General features: G+C 39.3%; 1 protein-coding gene across 4 annotated transcripts in view; it reads right to left on the reverse strand.

Moving 5' to 3' along the window:
- SCAI (suppressor of cancer cell invasion) overlaps nucleotides 1-23,464 on the reverse strand; it is a 135,516-nt gene that overhangs the window by 65,037 nt on the left and 47,015 nt on the right. For 2 of the 4 annotated variants that reach the window (XM_034664510.1, XM_034664511.1), the window contains exons 3-4: nucleotides 18,248-18,309; nucleotides 3,701-3,832 (exon numbers count right to left, since the gene is read on the reverse strand). In XM_034664510.1, coding sequence (XP_034520401.1) covers nucleotides 3,701-3,807 — 107 coding nt within the window. In that variant the 5' untranslated portion in view covers nucleotides 3,808-3,832; nucleotides 18,248-18,309. The remainder of the gene's footprint in view (nucleotides 1-3,700; nucleotides 3,833-18,247; nucleotides 18,310-23,464) is intronic. The other 2 variants (XM_002916332.4, XM_034664509.1) reach the window with 1 other exon arrangement.

Here is a 23,464-nt window from a genome sequence, read left to right on the forward strand (position 1 = left end):
GGACACTCGACTAACTGAGCCACACAGGCACTCCTAGTTAGCAGGGGTTTTGGATACTATAGATACTGTCATCACATGGCCTAAAGATAAAGATAAAGATGTACTTGAAAGTGATTTACAAACTGTAGGGTGCTATGTGGAAACTGATTTACAAACTATAGTTACAGAGTGATTTTAACCAGGCGGAGAGTCCCTAGCAAGAGATTTATGAGCTTTATGATTCATTTATGACTCAGAATCAGATTAGGAAAATAATTCTTTCTTAAGAAGGGAAATGCCATTGCTAAATTCAATATGCTTCTCAGACGTACTGAGTGAAGACATATTCATACTATATTCATTCTTATATTCAAATAAGAATATGTAGAAAAGCTAGTAAGCTTTGGGTCAAATATGTAACACCTAGTTTTTTAAAAAAGCAGTATAGCGAAAAGTGCTGATGCGAAATGACAAGATGAAATATGTCTCATAAATAGTAAATGCATAAAAAAAGAAATATGGCATATAGTGGACAAATTTTAGAGACATTTTCTGAAAGTGATGAAAAAAAGAATAAAGATGAAAACCAAAAGAGACTAGATCGTTGCAGAGGATTTGGGCTGAATATTAAATCTAACCATTACAAGTATAAACATGGAGAGAGAACAAGGAACAAGAAAGAAAAATATTAAAGAAATACAATAATCAATTGAAAAAAAGTTTTGATTAAAAAAAGTCAAACCTCACACCATAAACAAAAATTAGCTGAAAATGGTCACAGATCTAAATATGAGAGCAAGCAGCATAAAAGAAGAAAACAGGAGTAAATCTTGATGACTTCAGGTTAGGCAATAATTTCTTAGGCACAGCACTAAAAGTACAATGAAAGAGAAGAATAGCAAGTGGGGCTTTACTAAAATAAAAGCTCTGCTTCAAATGACACCATCAAGAAAGTGGAGACACAGCCCATCGAATGGAAAAATATACATTTGCAAATCATTAGATTTCACAAAGGACTTGTATCCAGAACAACTATAACTTAAGAAGATAAATAACCCAATTTGAAGAATGATCAAAGGATTAGAATAGACATTAGACTGGGGTGCCCGGGTGGCTCTGTTGGTTAAGTATCCAACTCTTGATTTCAGCTCAGGTCATGATTTCAGGTCATGATCTCAGGGTCGTGAGATCAAGCCCTGTGTTGGGCTCCATGCTGGGTGTAGAGCCTGCTTGAGATTCTATCTCTCCCTCTGCCCCTCCTTCCCCCCAACTTGAGCTTGCTCTACAGAAAGAAAGGAAGAAAGAAAGAAAGAAAGAAAGAAAGACAGACATTTGGCTTATACACACATGAAAAGATGCTCAACATCATTAATCATTAGGGAAACACAACAAAACCACAATGAGATACCACCTCACACCCGCTAGAATGGCGCTCATCAAAAGGACAGACAATAGGGGTGCCTGGCTGGCTCAGTCAGTGAAGCATACAACTCTCAATCTCAGGGTTGTGAGTTCAAGCCCCACGATAGGTGTAGAGATCACTTAAAAATAAAATCTTGGGGTGCCTGGGTGGCTCAGTCAGTTGAGCATCCAACTCTTGATCTTAGCTCAGGTCTTGATCTCAGGGTCATGAGTTCAAGCCCCATGTTGGGCTCCATGTTGGGCATGGAGCCTACTTAAAATGAATGAATGAATGAATGAATAAATAAATAAATAAATAAATAAATAAAATCTTAAAGGGGCACCTGGCTGGCTCAGTCAGAAGAGCAGATGACACTTGATCTCAGGGTCATGATTTCGAGCCCCATGTTGGGTGTTGAGATTACTTAAATAAATTAAAAAAAGACTTAAAAAAACCCCAGTGAAATCTTAAAAAAAAAAAAAAAACCAATACCCAGTGGTGAGATGTGGAGATACTGGAACCGTCACACGCTCCTGGTGGTGCAGCCTCTTTGAAAAAGTCTGGAAGTTCCTCAAAAGGTTAAACATAGAGTACCATATGGCCCAGTAATTTCACTCCAAGGTATGCATTCAAAGGAACTAAAAACATATGTCCACACAAAACCTTGTACAAAAATGTTCATAGCAGTATTATTTGTAACAGCCAAAAAGTGCAAAATAACTCAAATGTCTATCAACTAATGATTATATAGACAAAGTGCGGGTAAATCTGTACAATGGAATATTAACCTGTAACAAAAGGAATGAAGTACTGATACATGTTACTACATAGATGAACCTCAAACACATGTTAAGTGAAAGAAGCCAGTCCAAAAGACCACACATTGTATGATTCTATTTATATGAAGTATCCTAAATAGGGAAATCCATAGATACAAAAAGTAGATTAGTGGTCGGGTCCTTAAGGGCTGAAGACTGGAAAGGGGGGAGTCACAGCTAAGGGGTATGAGGTTTCTCCTGGGGATGATTAAACGTTCAAAATTAGATGATGCTGATAGTACACAACCCTGCACACAACTAAACCATTTAATTATAAACTTTGGGTGAATTTTATTATGAAATACAGCTTATAATTAGAAGGGAAAGGAGGAGTGGGAAGGGAAAAAGGGGAGAAGAGGGAGGAGGCGGGGAAGGGGTCAGAGCTACTATAACCTTATTAATGTGAGAATAAAAGAGTCTGGGAGTCACAAAGGATTTTCATGCAAACTTTTAAATACCTTCTTACTCTTTAAATCTACTACCACTTTAACTTTTTTATTTGCCTTAATTTCAACAAGCACACAGAGGTGTGTGACAAATTTGCTTAACAGCTATGTTAAATCTGAGGCTACAGATTTGTGTGTGTTTTTATAATTTTGTCACAGACTATTTGATGGCAGGGACTGGTAGTTTTATCTTTGAATTATCTGTACCCAATACAGAATGTGGCACATTCTAGGGCTCAAGTAAATGCCAAATAAATAAGGAACACCTGGATAATACTGGAAACCAAAGAAGAAAAAAGTCTAAACATGTAAATTTTAAAGATTTATGATATTTCAGGGAAAAAAAAAGACTTAAAACCTAGCTTTAAAATTCATTTCTTGAATTTTAATAATGAAAATAATTCTTTAAAAAGATGCAATTAATCTGATTATTAGCAGAAGCAAAAGCGATCTCAAAGATTCTTTTGTAGCACAGAATAGGAAGCAGCAGAGTGTAGGAGTTAACACTATCTTTGTAATTCTTCATTTAACAAATGTTTATGAAGCATGTGCAATGGGCCAGACCCTGGCTTAAATAGTAGAGAAACTGTGACAGAGTCCTGCTCTTAGGAACATTTAATTTTAGGTAGGAAGACATAAAGCAAAGTAATAAGATCGCTCAAAATAGTGATGAGTTTTATTAAAAAAAAAAAAAATTAGGGGCGCCTGGGTGGCTCAATTGGTTAAGCATCTGCCTTCAGCTCAGGTCATAATCCCAGAGTCCTGGGAATGAGATCTGCATTGGGCTCCCTGCTCAACAGGGAGTCTGATTCTCCCTCTCCCTTATCTCTCCCCCCTGCATCTCTCTCAAATAAAAATACATAAAATCTTTAAAAAAATTAACTCTCCTATTGTTTTTTCATCTGAGAATGAAGTGTGTCAAAGAAAAAAGCATGACAATCTCTGATACAGGTATTTATAAAAGTCTACCCATACCTTTCAGAAACTTACACATGCCAGCCATGGAAAAACAAACGGAACTAGAGAAAAGTTTAAGGCATCAAGAGTCCACTAACCTTAATCCATTGAACAGCTGCTTAGACTTATCCAGGAGGTAACAAAAATCTGTAACTGTCTTCCTCTCTCCCTGTGGGATGTCATCTTCAGCTCCTCCAGAGGACATGATTTCTTTAAGAGCAAATTCAGTCCTGTAAGAAAACATAAATCCACTTATCCAGTAGGTGAAAATAAAAAGAGAAACATATCTGTTATATTATCTGATAGCATTTTTTTCAAGATAGATATAGAATTCTTCTGATCTTATACGTTAGTATAAGATGGTGTGCGAAAACAGACACTCTCATATTGTCAGTCGGAATGAAAATTGGTACATCAATATTGGAAAGTAATTTTTGTAATATTTGTTCATCCAATAAGCATTAATTGGATGTCTATTATGTTCCAAGTCCTCCTCTACATGGTTAAGAATAAAAAATGCTGATCTTTCTGACCTATTTATCTGTTTGATCCATTCTGTAAATCCATCCTAGAAAATGATCTATAAATGTAAAACACCTTATCTATAAAGATATTTATTTCAGTATCATAATATTTAGAAACTGGTAACAACCTAAAAGAACAAAGAGGGCAATTATCAAGTGCTTCACAGAAGGGCACCTGGGTGGTTCAGTCAGTGAAGTGTCTGACTCTTGGTTTCAGCTCAGGTTGTGATCTCACGGTCGTGAGACGGAGCCCCACGTCAGGTTCCGTGCTCAGCGCACAGTCGGCCTGAGATTCTCTCCCTTCCCCCTGCCTCTCCTCCTGCTTGTGCGTGCTTGCTCTCTCTCTCGAATAAATATTTTTTTAAAAAGTGCTTCTTAGAACACTAACAACTGCACTCTACCCTATCGTTAACTTAAGATAATATTTAAGATAAGGCGATAATATGCAGACACCTCAGTGTAAAAAGGATATAGAAGTCACACACATACACACATGCATATTAAAGCTGTATTTTGTTAAATTCAAACTACCTTCATAGGTAATCAATCATGGTAACCAGCCATTTTAAAAACAGCAAGTTGCTGGACAGTATGTATAGTAATGAACCTATACTAAACAAAAAAATTCATTTGTGTTCACATATGGACAGAAATCCCTGGAACAACATAGAGAAATCTGGTCCCAATGTACAGGCAGAGCAGACAAGAGCCAGACACCAGAGATGGGAGTCAGGGTGTGGTGCATTTATTTTGGTAAATATTTTTCTCTCCAACATTTTCTTGAACAGGCAATTGTGGTTACAGGGCAGGAAGATCGTCAGCAAGCCTAAAAATGTCAAAGGGCTGCGGGGTAACAAGTGGGTGCCGTGGAGCCAGCCGGAGGGGACTTGCAAGGATGGCACTGGCTGGTCCAGCCGGTGGGGACCTGCATGGACGGCACTGGCTGGTCCAGCCGGTGGGGACCTGCATGGACGGCACAGGCTGGTCCAGCCGGTGGGGACTTGCAGGGACGGCACTGGCTGGTCCAGCCGGTGGGGACTTGCAGGGACAGTACTGGCTGGTGCCTGCATGTTCACATGCTCCCTCTTCTCACCACTGCTTTCTGTGCTGTGGGATAGGAGTTTTTAAAAGAGAGAAATAGACCTTGAAAAGTGCTGGGCCTTAGAGGGGGTTTCACAATGTAATGACCCTGGGTAAGTCTTCTCCCCCAACCCAACGCCCACCTTCATTCTCTAAACTGAGCAGGAAAGGCACAAACTAGGCCCAAAGCTGCCTGTAGCTTTCTTCACCCCACCTCAAATACCTCGTGAGCCAGGGTGACTAATATCCCGAAGGCCACGAGAATAACACAGAAAATAAAAGTTTAAAAATAAGCAAGCTTGGGCGCCTGGCTGGCTCGGTCCGTAGAGCATGTGACTCTTGATCTCGAGGTTGTAAGTTCGAGCCCCACATTGGGTATAGCGATTACTTAAAAATAAAATCTTAAAAAAATAAACAAAATTAAAAAGGAAAGATATTAGAGATAAAGCAGGGAGAACATGTCATAATGAAGCAAATAAAAATACTGGGCATGAAAAATATAATCACTGAAATAAACTTAATGGATGAATGGATTGAAGAGCAGAAAGGATAGAGTTGAACAAAATAATAAGCTAAGACATCAGGCTTAAGGTACTTTGCCACAAGACATCAAGACGACATAAAATACATAAAAGAAAAATCAAGAGATATGGAATACAGAAATGAAGAAAATCAACATCCACGTAATAGTATACATAGAAGGGAAAAATATGTGAAAATGATGAAAAATATTTTCAGAAAGAAACTTCTGTAAGTCTCTCAGACTTAACAGAAAATAAAAGGCCTCACACTAAAAGGGCTCAAAGAAAGTTAAAAAAAAAAAAAAAGATAAAGAAATTATCCCACAGCTAGAAGCATTAAAGTGAAGCAAGAATTCCAGGGGAGCCCTCACCCCTTCCTGAACAATCCAGGCCGACAGCCATTTGGTGGGGCCGAGCACAGTAAGTATCCACACAGAGGGCGCGAACCGGGAGGAGACCACCCACAAGCACACAGACAGCCAGTGTGCATGAGCCCGAGTGTAGTGAGAAGGGTATCTCCACATGGAACGGCTCGGAGGCCAGAACAGGAGATTTGTCATACACAGGAGGATTCATCAAATAACAAAATCAACTAAAGACAATGGGCCCCACAGTTCTCTCTATAAGAGAAGAGAGCTACAGATATGAAAAGAGAAAGGTTAGAATAAATCCTTTGGAAGGTGTGGGTGAACTAATGGATCTTTTAGAATGTAGACATAAATGTCTTTGAGGGATGTGTGTCTGTGTGTGTACATGTAAGCACACACACATACATACACCCTCACTCTGTAAATCTGTCTACTGAGAGGGCCTCGGAGCAGTGACCACCTCTATTTCCCAATGGTACAAACATACCGAGTTCCTAAACCTTGGCTTCTAATACCATTCTCTAATAAAGGGAATGAGATATACATATACAAGGGAGCCTATATATATTTACAAAAATATATTATATATAAAAGAACGTGCATGGGCCTTGGGTACATTATGCTAAGTGAGATAAGTCAAATAGAGGAAGACAAATACTGTCTGATATCACTTATACGTGGAATCTAAAAAAACCAAACTCACAGAAACAGAGACTAGATAGGTGGTTGCTGGAGGTGGGGATGGGGTGGAGGAAACAGTGAAGGTAGTCAAAGGGCACAAACTTCCAGATATAAGATAAATAACTTCTGGGGATATAATGTACAGCATGGTGACTAAGTTAAAAAGACTGAACTGTAGGGGCGCCTGGGTGGCTCAGTCGTTAAGTGTCTGCCTTTGGCTCAGGTCATGATCCCAGGGTCCTGGGATCGAGCCCCGCATCGGGCTCCCTGCTCGGCGGGAAGCCTGCTTCTCCCTCTCCCACTCCCCTTGCTTGTGTTCCCTCTCCCGCCGCCTCTCTCTCTGTCAGATAAATAAATAAAATCTTTAAAAAAAAAATGAACTGTGTATTTGAAAGTTGCTAAGAGTAAATCTTAAAAGTTCTCATTATAAAAAAAATAACTATGTGAGGGGATAGACGTTAACTAAGCTTATTGTGCTAATCACTTCACAATATATACATACATCAAATCATTACCTTATACACCTTAAACTATTACAATGCTATATACCAATGCTATCTCAATAAAACTGGAAAAACAAATAAAATTTAAAAATAAGGGGCACCTAGCTGGCTCAGTCAGTAGAGCACACGACTCTTGATCTTGGGGTTGTGAGTTTGAGCCCCACATTGAAGGCAGAGTTTCCTTAACAAATAAAAACATAAAAATAAAGGAATAAATTAAATTAAATAAAGCATTTAAGAAAAGGAGGACATAAGATTCAGTTTGAAAAAGCTCCTATTGGCCAAACGGGGGTAATTTCAACATCAAAACAAATAATGACAGTAATGGATTATAACCTGTCGAATAAAATAAGAAACCATGAAGCAATGCTAATAAAAATAAATCAGTGAATACACGGAGAATTTGTATGAAAGAGTTTCAGAGTACTTCCCCACAAAACACATATAAATTCCAAAAGAAAAAAGTAACATAATAGTAAAATCTGGCAGACTTCACCTTGATCAAATGATCAATGTGAACTAATCCAAGTCCTGTTCCACCTGATAGGATGCAATGAGAGGTGATGTTCCTGAGGCACCTGGCTGGTGCAGTTGGTTAAATACCTGACTCTCGATTTTGGCTCAGGTCATCATCTCAGGGTTGTGATATGGAGCCCCATGCTTGGCTCCACACTGGGCGTGGAGCCTGCTTAAGATTCTCTCCCTTCCTCCCTCCCTCCCTCTCTAAAAAATAAAAATAAAACAACAAAGACAAAGGAGTAATGTTCCTGCCAAAGATCTAGAACTTGAATCTGATCATGAAGAAACAGACAAAACCAAATTGGGAGACATTCTACAAAATAATCAACCTATAATCTTCAAAAATGTCAAGGAAATGTCTTCCTCCAAAGAAAAGGGAAAGCTGGGACGCAAAAAAGCCTGATCCTGAACAGGATCTTTCTGCTATAAAGAATGTTACTGGGACAACTGGAAAGCCTGAATGGGATCTGAGAACTCGATCTGGGAACTGAGAACTCAGTAATGTATTTACTGTTAATAAGAAAAAATGTTAAACCTTACCCGTAATCAACAAAACGCAAACCTAATACAACAAAGTTAGCCCATTACAAACACACTAATTGTAGCAGTTGACTGTGCGCTGAAACCAGGATATTTGCGAGGGGCAGAGTAAATTAGTTCAGACCCTGAGATTCATTGGATGTATTGCGGAATATATTTATTCTATTAAACCCAGTAATTACACTTCTGGAAATTTATCTTAAGAACATGTGAACTACCACTACTAATACATTACTCCTAACACAGGGAACTGGATTAAGAACTGCTAGCAAGTCACCTACCTCTCTCACACAGCTACCTACCCTCCAACCACAGTGAAATATATGCAAGTCTCTGAACAAATTCTACTCTTTTTTTTTTTTTTTAAGATTTTTTACTTACTTGAGAGAGAGTGTGCGCACACATGCTCTGGCACATGGTGGGGGGCAGAGAGAGAGGGAGAAGATGACTCCCCACTAATCAGGGAGCCTGATGAGGGGCTCAATCCCAGGACCCTGAGATCATGACTTAAGCCAAAATCAAGAGTCAGCCACCCAACTGACTGGGCCAACCAGGTGGCCCTGAAAGAATTCTACTCTTAGATAACATCATAATTTTACATGTTATTCTCTTTGCCTATTTTGTTCACCTGGCAAATTTATATTCATAGTTCAGGACATGCAAATGACATCTTTTCAGTAAAACCTTCCTTGAAAATCTAATCTCTCCCTGGTACTTATATATGATCCTGAGAATAGAGGCTTCCTCAGTGACTCCATCAGAAATCATACATATAGGGGCGCCTGGGTGGCTCAGTCAGTTGGGCATCTGCCTTCAGGTCATGTCCGAGTCCCAGGATCCAGTACCGCACTGGGCTCCCTGCTCAGCAGGGAGTCTGCTTCTCCCTCTGCCCCTCCACTGCTTGTGCTCACGCTCTCTCTCTCTCTCTCTCTCTCCCTCCCAAATAAATAAAATCTTAAAAAAAGAAATCATACATATAATTATACATATTATGCATGTATATTATACATTCTATATGTATATAAGTATACATATTATATGCATAATTGTTTGATTATACATATTGTTTAAAAATGGCTGACTCATCCTCTAGACCTACATTGTCCAAAACTGTAATCATTAGCCACATGTGGCTACTTAGCATTTGAGACCTTGCTACTCTAAATTGAAATGTGTGGTAAATGTAAAATATACTAAATTTAGGAGACTTAGTATGAAAAAAGGATGTTAAAGTCTTATTAATAATTTTTATATGGTTACATGTTGAAACAGTATCTTGGCATTTAGTTAAATAAAATATATTATTAAAATTAATTTCATCTGTTTCTTTTTACTTTTTAATGTGGCTACTAGAAAATTTAAAGTCACACATGACTCAATTATATTTCTATCAAACAAATATAAACCTGTCATTATTTGTAGGTGATATGAACCTTTCCACAGAAAGTTTAAAAAGAACCTACAGATAAATTATCAGAATTAACCAGTAAGTTTAGCAAAGTTGCTGGATATAAGATGAATATAAAAGGGCCAACTGTATTTCTATATCCCAAAGAACAAATAATTATTAAGCAAAACTTAAAAATATATATATCATTTCCAATTGTACCAAGTAATATCAAATAACTAAGAATAAATGTAATGCAGATATACAAGATGAATCACAAAAAACTATAAAACCCTGAGAGCTTGAGAGCTAAGTTAAAGACTCACAGAAAATTAAGAATATGCCATATTTTCTTTTTATTTATTTTTTTAAAAGATTTTATTTATTTGACAGAGAGAGACACAGTGAGAGAGGGAACACAGCAGGAGGAGTGGGAGAGGGAGAAGCAGGCTTCCCACTGAGCAGGGAGCCCAATGTGGGGCTCAATCCCAGGACTCTGGGATCATGACCTGAGCCGAAGGTAGACACTTAAGGACTGAGCCACCCAGGCACCCCAGAATATGCCATATTTTAAACTAGAAGCTTCAAAATTATAAAGACATTAAGACTTCCTAAAATGGTCTATAGATCAATGCAATACCAATCAAAATATCAATAGATTTGTTTGTGGAAATGGACAAATTGATTCTATAATCTATATGGAAACGCAAAGAGCCAACAGCACCTAAAATAATCTTGAAGAAGAAGAAAATGGAAGAACTGCCTCCACTGGATGTCAAGAGTTTTGAAAAGCTCCAGGACTGAAGCCTGTGGTATTGGTGCAAGGAGAGAAAAACAGAACAATACAACAGAACAGAGTTGAAAGACAACCCACACGTACATGGACACTTGACACAAAAAGGTGGCACTTTGTAAAGCAATGAGAAAAATAATTTTATCAAAAAAATTAAGAAAAAGAACCAGTACTGGGTCAACTAGATATCTAAATTAAAAGAAAAAAAACATGAATCTTGACTCCTATCTACATTACACAAAAATCAATTCTAGGTAGACTGGATGTAAATATAAAAGGTAAAATCAAACAGTTCATAAATAATAATATGGGAGGTAATCTTTATGACCCTGGGGTTAAAAAAAAAAGATCACTTAAAGAGCTCACCAAAAAGATTCTTCACTAAGGAAAAATTAGATCATTCTGAAAACCAAGAATTGTATTCATTAAAAGACATTACTAGGAAAGTGAAAAGACAAGTTGACTCCCTGTGCAGCTGAAAAACCACATATAATTTCTGACACTCCCCCACCCCCGGCAAACTTAACTATTAGCCTACTGTTGACCGGAAACCTTACCGGTCAACAGTAGATTAATACATATTTGGTACGTTAAAAGTATGATACACTGTATTTTTACAATAAAGTAAGCTGGAGAAAAGAAAATGTTATTAAGAAAATCATAAGGAGGGGTGCCTCGGTGGCTCAGTCATTAAGCGTCTGCCTTCGGCTCAGGGCATGATCCCAGAGTCCTGGGATCGAGCCCCACATCAGTCTCCTCTACTGGGAGCCTGCTTCTTCCTCCCACTCCCCCTGCTTGTGTTCCCTCTCTTGCTGGCTATCTCTCTGTCTGTCAAATAAATAAATAAAATCTTAAAAAAAAAAAAAAAGAAAAAGAAAATCATAAGGAATAGAAAATACGTTTACAGTACTGTACTCATTGATACTGTCAGTTTATATGTTTACAGAAAAAAATCCACATGTAAGTGGACCAGCACAGTTCAAACCCGTGTTGTGCAAGGGTCAACTGTAGTGTGTTTGCAGATGTAATTAAGATGTAAATTAACATACAGTCATACTGGAATAGAGTATTAATCCAATTTGACTGGTGTCTTTGCAAGCTGAGGAGAGACAGACACCCACAGTAAGAATGCCATGTGCAGGCACAGACACAGAGGGAAGACAGCCATATGAAGAAGCAGACAGAGACTGGAACTATGCAGCAGCATGCCAAGGAACACCAAGGATTGCTGGCGACCACCAGAAGCCAGGGGAGGGAAATGGAACAGATTCTCCCTCTGAGCTTCTAAAAAGGACCAATTCTGCCAACACCTTGATTTTGGACTTCGGCCCTCCTGAAGTGTGAGAGCACAAATTTCTGTTGTTTTAAGCCACCCACTTAGTGGTAATTTGTCATGGCAGCCCTAGGAAACCAATCCATATATGACAGAGTCCTGGTACAGACTACAAAATAGACACACAGCAAAAGAGCAGTGAGTAGGGACAACTGTTCAAAGACTTGTTCTGCTAAATACAGAGCATCTGGCAAATTATTGACCTGTCTTGTTGACAATTTCTTTTTATAGGAAGTCTTTCAACGAAGCAACAAGAGAAACTGCTACTCTGGACTGAATTCTGAGTAAGTGGTTAGCAATACCAAAGTACGAAAGAAATCTGGCTAAGTGTGCATGACATGATACCAGGGGGCACAACACAGGATCAAAACAGCAGTGGAAAGAGCCCTACCCTAGGCGAGAAGCCCGAGTATTCCTGTTCCTAACACTTCCTACTTATGTGATTGTGAACAAACAAACAAAAACTTTAGCTAACACTTTGAGTCGCAAGTTTTTAATTCACAAAAACAAGCAATTTGCACTTGTTCTGTCTCAAATAACTGTTGTGAAGATAAAGCAAGGTTATTTAGGTGTGAAAGAAGTCTGAAAGCACTATATTATGTATAATATCACAATGCTTATTACTCTGCAGTTTAGTGATGCTTCAAAAAAACAACAGAGAATCACCCTGTAATAAGACCTTTTTGGGGGGGGCACCTGGGTGGCTCAGTCAGTTAAGCATCTGCCTTCAGCTCAGGTCATGATCTCAGGGTCCTGGGATCAGGCTCCCTGCTCAGAGGGGAGCTTGCTTCTGTCCCTCCCCCTACGCCCACCCAGCTCCTGCTCTCTTGCACTCTCTCTCCAAGAAAGAAGGAAGGAAGGAAGGAAGGAAGGAAGGAAGGAAGGAAGGAAGGAAGGCAGGCCAGCCTAAAAGGGAACCAGGTCGAGAAAATATAGAAATACATTGGAAGCGAAACCAAAATATATTAAAAAATTTATTCTGACAAAACAGAGAATGTATTTATAGAAATCATATGGTAGGGAAAGGATCATTTTCTCATGTACTCAGATTTTTTAAAAGACATATAAAGAGATAGAATGGCTGTCTAATTAAGCATCAACATAAGAGTCTATCACACAGGGGCGCCTCAGTGACTCAGTCGGTTGAGAGTCCAGCTTTTGATTTCAGCTCAGGTCATGGTCTCAGACTCCTGAGATCAGGCTCCCCATTGGGCTCTGAGCTCAGCATGGAGTCGGCTTGCCCCTCTCCCTCTGCTCTTCTGCCCTACCCCCACTCTCTCTCTCTCTGAAATAAATAATCTTTACATTTTTTTAGATTTTATTTATTCATTTGAGAGAGAGAGAGAGAGAGTACGTGAGCACACAAGCAGGGGGAGAGGCAGGGGGAGAGGGAGAAGCAGACTGAGCCGGGAGCCCAACATGGGCTAAATCCCAGGACCTGGAGATGATGATCTGAACCAAAGGCAGATGCTTAGCCATCTGAGCCACCCATGCACCCCAACAAATAAATAAATAATCTTAAAAAAAGACAAGTGGGGATGCCTGGGTGGCTCAGCCAGTTGGGCATTTGCCTTTGGCTCACGTCATGATCCCAGGGTCCCGGGATCGAGTCCCGCATCAGGCTCCCTGCTCAGCGGGGAACCTGCTTCTCCCTCTGCCTCCTGCTCCCCCCTGTTGTGCTTTCTCTCTCTCTGTCTCTCTGACAAATAAATAAATGAAATTTTAAAAAAAGGTGTATCACACATGTGTTTTGCCAGATATAAAAATGGGATATTAATAACAGCTAACCCCGTAAGGCTGTTGGACAATAAAATGAACTAATGGATATAAAATTGCCCTGTAAATTATGATGTACTCTAAAATCATTAGTTGTAAAACTGTCATAAATGTACTCAAAACAGAGCATAAATTGAAAAATACTAAGTACAAAAAATTTTTGAATGTGTGTGTGTACGTAGGGGGTGATGATGACGGTTTCAACACATTCATTGTAAAAGGAACAAGAAGCTACTGCTTGGTACAGATGGTATTCCTGTAATATGAACAAATGGCAGTGCTCAAAAGCTGGTCCTTACCAGCATGGAAAGCATTTTCATATATCAAAGATAGCATAAAACTATCATGAATTACATGCAAATTATTTTCTGAAAACAATTTTTCAGACTTAATCCAACTTGCGACTGAAGTTGAGTTACAGGCTGTAAGAACAGCCGTAGGAGAAATGCACAGATACAGCACTGCTCATTGCTCCATGTAGACGGCAAGTGCATGAACTGAAGGCAGAGAGAGTTTGAGAACAGGAAGCCAAGGGAGCTAGGGCATGGAGCCGCCGTGATGTACGCACAGCCAGAATGCCATTTGTGAGATCCTGTGCACGAGACTCAGAAGATATTTTGCCTACCAAATGTGGAAAAAGAGAGGTGTTTATCTAACACACACAGATACGCAAATCCAGTACTCAACGGAGACCCAGCACAGCCAACGGAAAGCACGGCAGTGAGAGAAGGCAAGGCAGACAGTCAGTCAGTCATCCTGAAACAATGACTATCAAGAAGACACATGCGAGGACTGCTTATGAAACTAATGGGGCAGGAGACACAAAAATATACAAAATGAAAGAAAGCATCAAAAACATGTATCCTTGAGAATAATGTGAGAAAACATCATCTGAAGCAGCCTAAGGCTAACAATTCATAAAGACTGTCTCCAGTGGGGGAACCCACAGAGGTAGCAGTCAAATACAATCTAGTTCAATTTAAATAGCCATTTATTCATCACATAAAAACTCACGAGGGAACAAGAAGTTCCGGCAAGAATCTCAATCACCAACCAACAAGACATTACTCCTATTCGGTATATGAAGAAGTGCAGACCACACAGACTTTTTCTTCTTAATCACAAACAAAGAGGACAGTGGCAGCAGCCAAAAGTCTGTGTATATAGTACACTAAAAACAGACAGCATGAAAATAATTTGGGGCCACCCAAAACCACCATCTCAGCATACTCTGAGAGAAGGCTGTTAGTCATGCAAATGTCAGGTCACACTTGATTTGTGTTAAGCAGAATTAAAAACAAAAACAAAACAACCAATAACCCATTAAAACATACTTATGATCTACACCAGGACAATTCTGCTTTCCTAAATTACAGGTTTTATCTGTAATAAATTGAAAGCAGAAGAAAGAAAATAATAATTTTTTCACTAAAATAAAAATAAAAGTTACTGTTTCTTTTAGCAGTAACTGGTGATATGTCCAAATATCTGCAGCTATATATACAGTAATATAGCTTTACTGAAATATGATTCACATACCATACAATTCATTTATTTAGGTACACAAGTCAATGGTTTTCTATATATTCACAGGTATACAAACATCACCACATTCAACTTCAGAACATTTTTATCACCCAAAAAAGAAACCTCATATTCATTAGTAGTAATGCCTCATTTCCCCTAAAGCAGCTCTCTCCCCAGCCTTAAGCAACTACTAGTCTACTTTCTATTTCTTTGGACTTAACCACTGTATATTCACATAAATGGAATCATAAACTATGTGGCTTTTGTGACTGGTTTCCTTCACTTAAAATAATGTTTCCGGGGCGCCTGGGTGGCACAGCGGTTAAGCGTCTGCCTTCGGCTCAGGGCATGATCCTGGCGTATGGGATCGAGCCCCACATCAGGCTCCTCTGCTATGAGCCTGCTTCTTCCTCTCCCACTCCCCCTGCTTGTGTTCCCTCTCTCGCTGGCTGTCTCAATCTTTGTCGAATAAATAAATAAAATCTTTAAAAAAAAAATAAAATAATGTTTCCAAGGGTCATTCATGTTGTAGCAAATATCAGTACTTCACTCTTTTTGATGGTTACATAATATCCACCGTATGGCACACAACACAGTTTATTCATTCTTCAGTCGAGGGACATTTAGATTGTTTTCACTGTGCGGCTATTTTGAATAATGCTGCTATGAACACTTGCATCCAAGCTTTCGTGTGGACATCTGTTTTTCACTTTTCTTGGGTATATACCTAGAAGGAGAGTTGCTGGGTCCTATGGTAACACTACGTTTAATCTTTTCAGGAACTACCAGACTGTCTTCCAAAGTGACTGCACCAGGTTACGATCACAGCAATGTATGAGAGATCCTATCTGTCTACATCCTCACCAACACTTATATCTGCCTTTTTTTTTTTTAAAGATTTTATTTATTTATTCGACAGAGATAGAGACAGCCAGCGAGAGAGGGAACACAAAGCAGGGGGAGTGGGAGAGGAAGAGGGGCTCATAGCAGAGGAGCCTGATGTGGGGCTCGATCCCATAACAACGGGATCACGCCCTGAGCCGAAGGCAGAAGCTCAACCGCTGTGCCACCCAGGCGCCCCACTATCTGCCTTTTTTATTCTGGGCATCCTAGTGGATGTGAAGCCCTATCTCATGGTTAAGATTTACATTTCTGATGGCTAATGATGTTGAGCATCGTTTCACACGCTTATTGGCCCTTTAACAATCATCTTTCAAGAAGTGATTCCTCAGCTCCTCTGCCGATTAAATAAGTTATTTGGTTTTTTAATTTTGGGGTTGTAAGAGTTTATTGTATAATTCTAGATACAAGTACCTTACCAGAGTTTCGATTTGCAAATATTTTCTCCCTTTCTTGGGTTGTCTTTTCACTTTCTTAGATTGGTTATATCTCTACTTTTTCTCTTGTCATTTTACCCCTTATTTTTTTTTATCAAAATAATATATATATAATTAACAATTCAGTAATACTCAATAAGACTTAAATGAAAAGCAGTAGTTCACTGGTTCACCCTTCCTCGACTAGCATCAACACTTTCAACTGTTGTGGCTGTTTCATCCAATAGTGTCCCCTACAGTCCTACATAAAAAGCTTTTCTTCCAATTCCTTGATTCATCCATTTTTGACATTACAGATTTTCTGTAATGACAAATAAGGAATTAGTTCTCTTTTACTCCCACTACCCCTTCCAATATAGTTATATCATTACTTGGGGTTAATCAATTGAGCTTTAAATTATATACTGTCCAGTTAAGTCCATAATTAATATTTAAATAATAAACATTTTTATTGCTTCATTATATGGCATATAATATGGTATTAAGAAGAAGAAAAGATCAGCATATAATTGAGAAGGGTGCTCAGACATCTTTCTCTGGAAGTTGGTTATACTTCTCTTAATCTGTTCCCCATTTCTTAATAAATAATTTTTCAATTGAAATTAAACTGTAGTGTTTAATTTCAAAGAACTGAAAATTTCCTGTTGTTTTTTTTTCCTACTTCGGTTACTCATTTGTTCAGGAAATCCTATTCTCTGAATCTGTGCATGATACTACTATTCTGTGGACACGGTGACAATTATAGAAATTGTAAGATGGTACTTAAGAAAATCTAGTATGGGGGCGCCTGGGTGGCACAGCGGTTAGGCATCTGCCTTCGGCTCAGGGCGTGATCCCGGTGTTGTGGGATCGAGCCCCACATCAGGCTCCTCCGTTATGAGCCTGCTTCTTCCTCTCCCACTCCCCCTGGTTGTGTTCCCTTTCTCACTGGCTGTCTCTATCTCTGTCAAATAAATAAATAAAATCTTAAAAAAAAAAAAATCTAGTATGCATCTAAACTTACATGTGTTAGCAAACATCTCCCTGACTTTTAAAAAATCTGGTATTTCGTGGAACATGGGGAGAAGGATGTGAGAAACAAAGCAAAGAGGGCTTCCCAGTTACTGATACTCAGTTTTCGTGAACATTCAATTACAAAAAGCAGGAATCAGACCCACAGGTTTGTGAAGGCAATATGTGCACAACATTTACTAACAAAGCCCATGAATATCTCCTTGAATTGCAACGATAAAAAAAAAAATGACATGCAAATTATAAAAGGTACCTTGATCGCCTACATACTACCAGAAAACAGCTTAACATATGAGATTATTTATCTGGAGGGAAGTCGTCAAGAAAAAAAAATCAACCTGGGGCAACTGGGTGGCTCAGTTGGTTAAGCGTCTGCCTTCAGCTCAGGTCCTGATCCTAGGGTCCTGGGATCAAGCCCCACATCAGGCTCCTTGCTCAGTGGGGAGTCTGCATCCCCTCTACCCCTGCCTCTCCCCACTGCTCGTGCTCTCTCTCTAATAAATAATTAAAATCTTAAAAAAAAAATCACCCTGAAAGGTGCTGAAACAACTTAGATTTTTGGTCCCTTGCAGCTGAAGGGAGGAAGACAAGAGCAGGGGACAGGAGAAACCAAGTTCCCAAGCACCAGAAACTATGCCAGGCATTTTATGTACATATTTCATCTTCATACCCCCATAAGGTAGACACCGTTACTAGAATTTAGAGATGAAAAAAAGGCTCAGATAAGCTATTTAGCCAGACTTACACAGTTGGAAAAGGACTCCAATGTCATGCTCTTCATCCCAAAGGACCCTCAAGGTCAGCACCCTTAGATAAGAAGGCAAAGATTACAAAGGAGAGTTTCTGATCTCCAGTCTCCCAATGCTTCAAATCCCATGGGCCTTATCTCTCCTTTCCCTTAAAACATAGTTGACCATATTTTTAAGGTTTTTTTCCTCCCCCAGTAATTGGAAATCCCTCTTTGAAAAAAAGTACAAGACCCAAAGAATCACTAAAACAACGTTCTTAAACAAACTTTGGTTATCAAATCTACCTGTCAAGAAATGATTTTAATTGTTAGCTTTTTGACTTTGGGAATGTTATTTAATTTTTCTCAGCTTTAGGATTTCGTCAACTCTAAAATGAGGATTATGCTATTTTCTCCTCATATAGCTATTAACAGTTAAATTAGACAATATTCATAACACTATAGTCCAGAAAGTACACAAATATAGTCAGCAGAAGGTAGCAAACATTAAAACTGGTCATTTGTCACAATACAAACAGTCCAATGTTCATTCATTCATTCAACAAATGTCAGCTAAGAGCCCCGTAAATGCCAGGCATTTTTCTAGGTGCTGGAATACAGCAGTGAACAAAACAGGCAAAATCCTAACTTTCACAAAGTGTATTGCTAGTGGGGAGACAAAAACAAAATAAAATACATATGAATTTAATATTCCAAGTGGTAAGAAGTACCATGAAGAAAATAGAGCAGGAAGGACAGTGTGACTGGGGGTAATATCTCAGTGTGAGGAGGTGAAGGGTACATTTGAAAAGGGAAGATTTAAGCGGAGACTTGGATGAAGTGAAGGAATGAGCTGCATGGGATCAGGGAGCTGGGGTTCCAGGCGGAGCGAACAAGTACAGCTGCGGAAGGAGGTACACGTGCCGTATACGGAATAAGAACAAGAGATGTCGTCTATAAACACAACACTAAAGAAACCTCAGCTCCTCATCAATTTATATAAACGGGATACTTGGCTGCTGTGTTTTGAGTGCTACAGAAGAGATGAAAATCCAGACACTTATTTCCCAAGGCCAGCATCCTGATGTGGGCTGAACGTGCCCCAAGGAGGGATGCCTTCTTCTGACTGACCGAACCATCTAGAGAGACTGCCTTTTGCTGATTTGCACACGGGCACCATGTAGGCCGTCTGCAGCCTCTATGGGACTTCCCTTTCAGAATTTATGGGATCTACAATCATCAAAGCAGTGTGTTGATACTAGGCCTGTTGACTCAGAAAAGGAAACAGACTAAATATGCTGAACTAGATTCTATAATGACATTCATTAAAAAAGGAGTTAAAATGTGAGATACTACTCCCAACTTCCACTGTTCCTCTTTATCTGGATACTGATAAAAAATTTTAATCTAATAAGTTAAATAAGATCATGTGATACATTGTGGATCTGCATTCTGAAGCTTCAACCAAGTACGAGTCCCCATTGTGCCATTTTCAGCCAAGTCACATAGCTTACCATGTAACCTAACTTCAATTTCCTCATTTTTAAGTAAAGATAATGAATACTGCCTTATCTCACCCAGCTACTGAGATAAGCTCTAATTAAATGTATTCATTTTTTCTTATTAAGATAATCAAGTAAAAAAGTAAGGGGTGCCTGGCTGGCTCAGTTGATAGTGCATGTGATTCTAGATCTCGGAGTTGTGAGTTCAAGCCCCACATTGGGTGTACAAATCAGTTAAAAATACAATCTTAAAAAGAAATGCAATGACACTTGACCCTTGAACAACATGGGTTTGAATTGTGTGGGTCCACATATATGCAGACTTTTTCTAAATACAGCACCATACTGTAAATGTATTTTCCTTATGTTTACATGAGAATGTAGGCTTTCCTTTTTTTAAATATATTTTATTTTACTTTATTTTATTTCTTTAAGATTTTATTTATTTATTTGAGAGAGAGAGAGAGAGAATTTAAAATACCAAAGATGGCCAAAAGTAAGGAAAATGACTGTGGCAGGAACTGGACGATCTGCAGAAGCTGAGACTACGTATCTCCCGGAGCATCTAGAAGGGAATGCCAAACAGCTGCCATTAAAAGAATGAAAAAAGGTACATGTTCAATCTTCAGAGAAAGAAGTCTATAACCAGGGGCACCCGTGTGGCTCAGTCGGGTAAGTATCTGCCTTTGGCTCAGGTCATGATCTCAGGGTCCTGGGATCGAGCCCTGCGTCGGGTTCCCTGCTCTCTCAAATAAATAAATAAATAAAATCTTTAAAAATTTTTTTAAAAAGTTTATAATCAGATTGGCATGGTGGTACATAAGGAACCCGCAAACATTTTGTGAAGATACGAAAATCAGTCAAATTCCCAAAGCCTTCACCAGCCGTCTGATCTACAAATATGCAGATCAGGAGACTCCTGGTAGGTCAGCAGGTACTCTACAAAGATCTATTTGGGGCCGGTACAGATGCAACATAGCAAAGTGGTGAAGAGCACCAGCACCAAACTGCCTGGACTCAAATCCTGGCTCTGCCATTTACTATTCAAACAGAGCCTTAGGATCCTAGCCAAGCTATCTGACCTCTTTGTGCCCCAACTTACCCATATGTAAGATGGGGATAATAACAGGATCTGCTTCTTAGGGTTGTCATGAAAATCAAATGAGGATGTAAGTAAAGTGTTTGGAAAAAAGCCTGGCACACGTTAAATATCCTATAAATAGGGTTACTATTAATTTACCATCTAAACTGGGACAATTCTGTGAATGAAAAGGGCTACTATATTTTTTTTAAGATTTTTTATTTATTTATCTGACAGAGAGAGAGACAGCCAGAGAGAGAGGGAACACAAGCAGGGGGAGTGGGAGAGGAAGAAGCAGGCTCCCAGCGGAGGAGCCTGACGTGCGGCTCGATCCCAGAACGCCAGGATCACGCCCTGAGCCGAAGGCAGACGCTTAATGACTGAGCCACCCAGGCGCCCCGAAAAGAGATACTATTAATAATTACATCAAACTGTATCAGGCAAACCAGGACATATGGTCACCCTATAAGTGTCAGAAGAAACAAGAGAATGTGACCAAAGAGCAGAATTCCCTGCTTCATCTCTTTATACGGAGACCCCCCCTATAGATACAGGTACCAAATGTTAACATCTGAATTATATTCTCCTGTACGCACGTATGTTAGACTACGTTATTGTTGTAAATAGTTTTAATTAATATGCCAATCAATATTGGTACGATTCTCTCGAGATTAATAACAACCATCCCACAAATACTGAGGACATTCGAAAGCTATCCTATCAGGTGGAAAGATGGTGAGACTCGCTCCTAGCCCTCAAGAAGCTAACCACCAGCTAAATGATTCCTGCAGGTACTACTTTCCTGCTAATTGTTGCCAGAGGCCACCGCTATAAGCAAATACACCAAAGCATGAAGATATCTCAAAGAAATGTCGGAAAAGATAAGATGGGCAGCTTGAAAAATGAACATTGTAAAGAAGAGAAATACACTATTTTACATGGTACTGGCAAATAGATAAAGACATTCTAGAAAGAAAACACAAAATTCGTGGGAAGTACTTGTGGCAGACAGCTTTTATTTGCTCTGTGGTACCCACTTCCCTTGCTTTGTGCAATTACTGCTCTTGCCTTTGCATTTTGTGCACTCTGAGTAGAAAAAAAAAAAAAACAAACCTTCCATTGGGAAGAAAATACAATTCAAGGGAGAGAGAGAGAGACACAGAGAGGAGAAGGAGGGAGAGAATAAACCAATCAGAGAAACTGTTAATTGTACGTGTATGATTAATGGCTCAAAGAAAGAGACCACAAGCTTTACAGACAGGCACTGAGATGCTTTCAGATGAAGTGATGTGATGTCTGAGATTTGCTTCAAAACAGTCAGTGTCAGGTGAGTAGGTACAGATACAGATACAATCAGATTGGCTCTATATTCATGATTGTTGAAGCTCAGTAATTCATTTATTTTTGATTCCTCTACAGTACGGTCCCAATTTTATGAAAGCACTTCTCTCTATTCTTCTATCTATGCATATGCACGGAAAGATACCTGGGATAATGTTCGGCTAGTGTTTATGATGCTCATGTCTGGGTGGTGAGATTTGGGATAGCTCCATTACTTTCATCCTTGAACTTTCTACATTATTTGAATTCAAAATAATAAACATGTTATTTTCCCAAAAATAATGGAGTGATATTTCTTTTTCTAAAGATTTATTTTAGAGAGAAAGAGAGAGAGAGAGAGCACAAGCAGGAGGGGCAGAGTGAGAGGGAGAGAGAATCTCAAGCAGACTCTGCACTGAGCGCAGAGCCCGATGTGGGGCTTCATCTCACGACCCCAAGATCACGACCTAAGCTGAAACCAAGAGTCAGACGCTTAACCAACTGTACCACCGAAGCACCGATATTTCTTTTCTTTTCTTTTTTAGATTTTATTATTTGACAGAGAGAGAGAGAACACAAGCAGGAGGAGCAGCAGGCAGAGGGAGAGGGGAAAAGCAGACTCCCCACCGAGCAGAGAGCCAGACGCGGGGCTCAATCCCAGGACCCTGGGGTCATGACCTGAGCTGAAGGCAGACGCTTAACCGACTGAGCCACCCAGCCGCCCCTGGAGTGAAATTTCTTAAACAGGAAGGGTAAAATCAAATATGACAAAATGTTAACAACAATTCAATTTGATTGGCGGGAATATGAATGATTATTTTCTGTATTATTTTTAATTAAAAAATTAATAAAGTACTTGTGAAAATTTTCTAACATAAGGTTTCTCAAGCTTGGAATTACTGACATTTTAGGCTGAGAAATTCCCCGTGGGGGCTGTCCTGTGCACTATTGAGTATTCCGCAGCTTCCCGGGCCTCCACCTACTGACACCAGCAGCAATACCGTCACCCAACTATCGTAACCAGTAAAAATGTCTCCAGATATTATCAAATGTGTCGCTGGGAGGTAAAATCCCCCCCCAACTACGAACTCACTGCCCTAACATATATCTTATCCAAAGCAGTCCCAGTTCTGCAAAACACAAATTCCCCAATATTTAGGTATTTCCTGCATATCTACTACTAATTTTCAACATCATATGACTTTCTTTCTTATTCTTAATTCAGTTAATAATACTCTACTTGTAGTTCAGACTACCTCAGGTATATAAACCAATTTTGCTGCTGCAGATTTAATGATTCAATAAAAAATATACTGCTTCTGACACTTCCTT

This window comes from Ailuropoda melanoleuca, chromosome 7, assembly GCF_002007445.2.
Source record: "Ailuropoda melanoleuca isolate Jingjing chromosome 7, ASM200744v2, whole genome shotgun sequence".
NCBI classification, from domain to species: domain Eukaryota; kingdom Metazoa; phylum Chordata; class Mammalia; order Carnivora; family Ursidae; genus Ailuropoda; species Ailuropoda melanoleuca.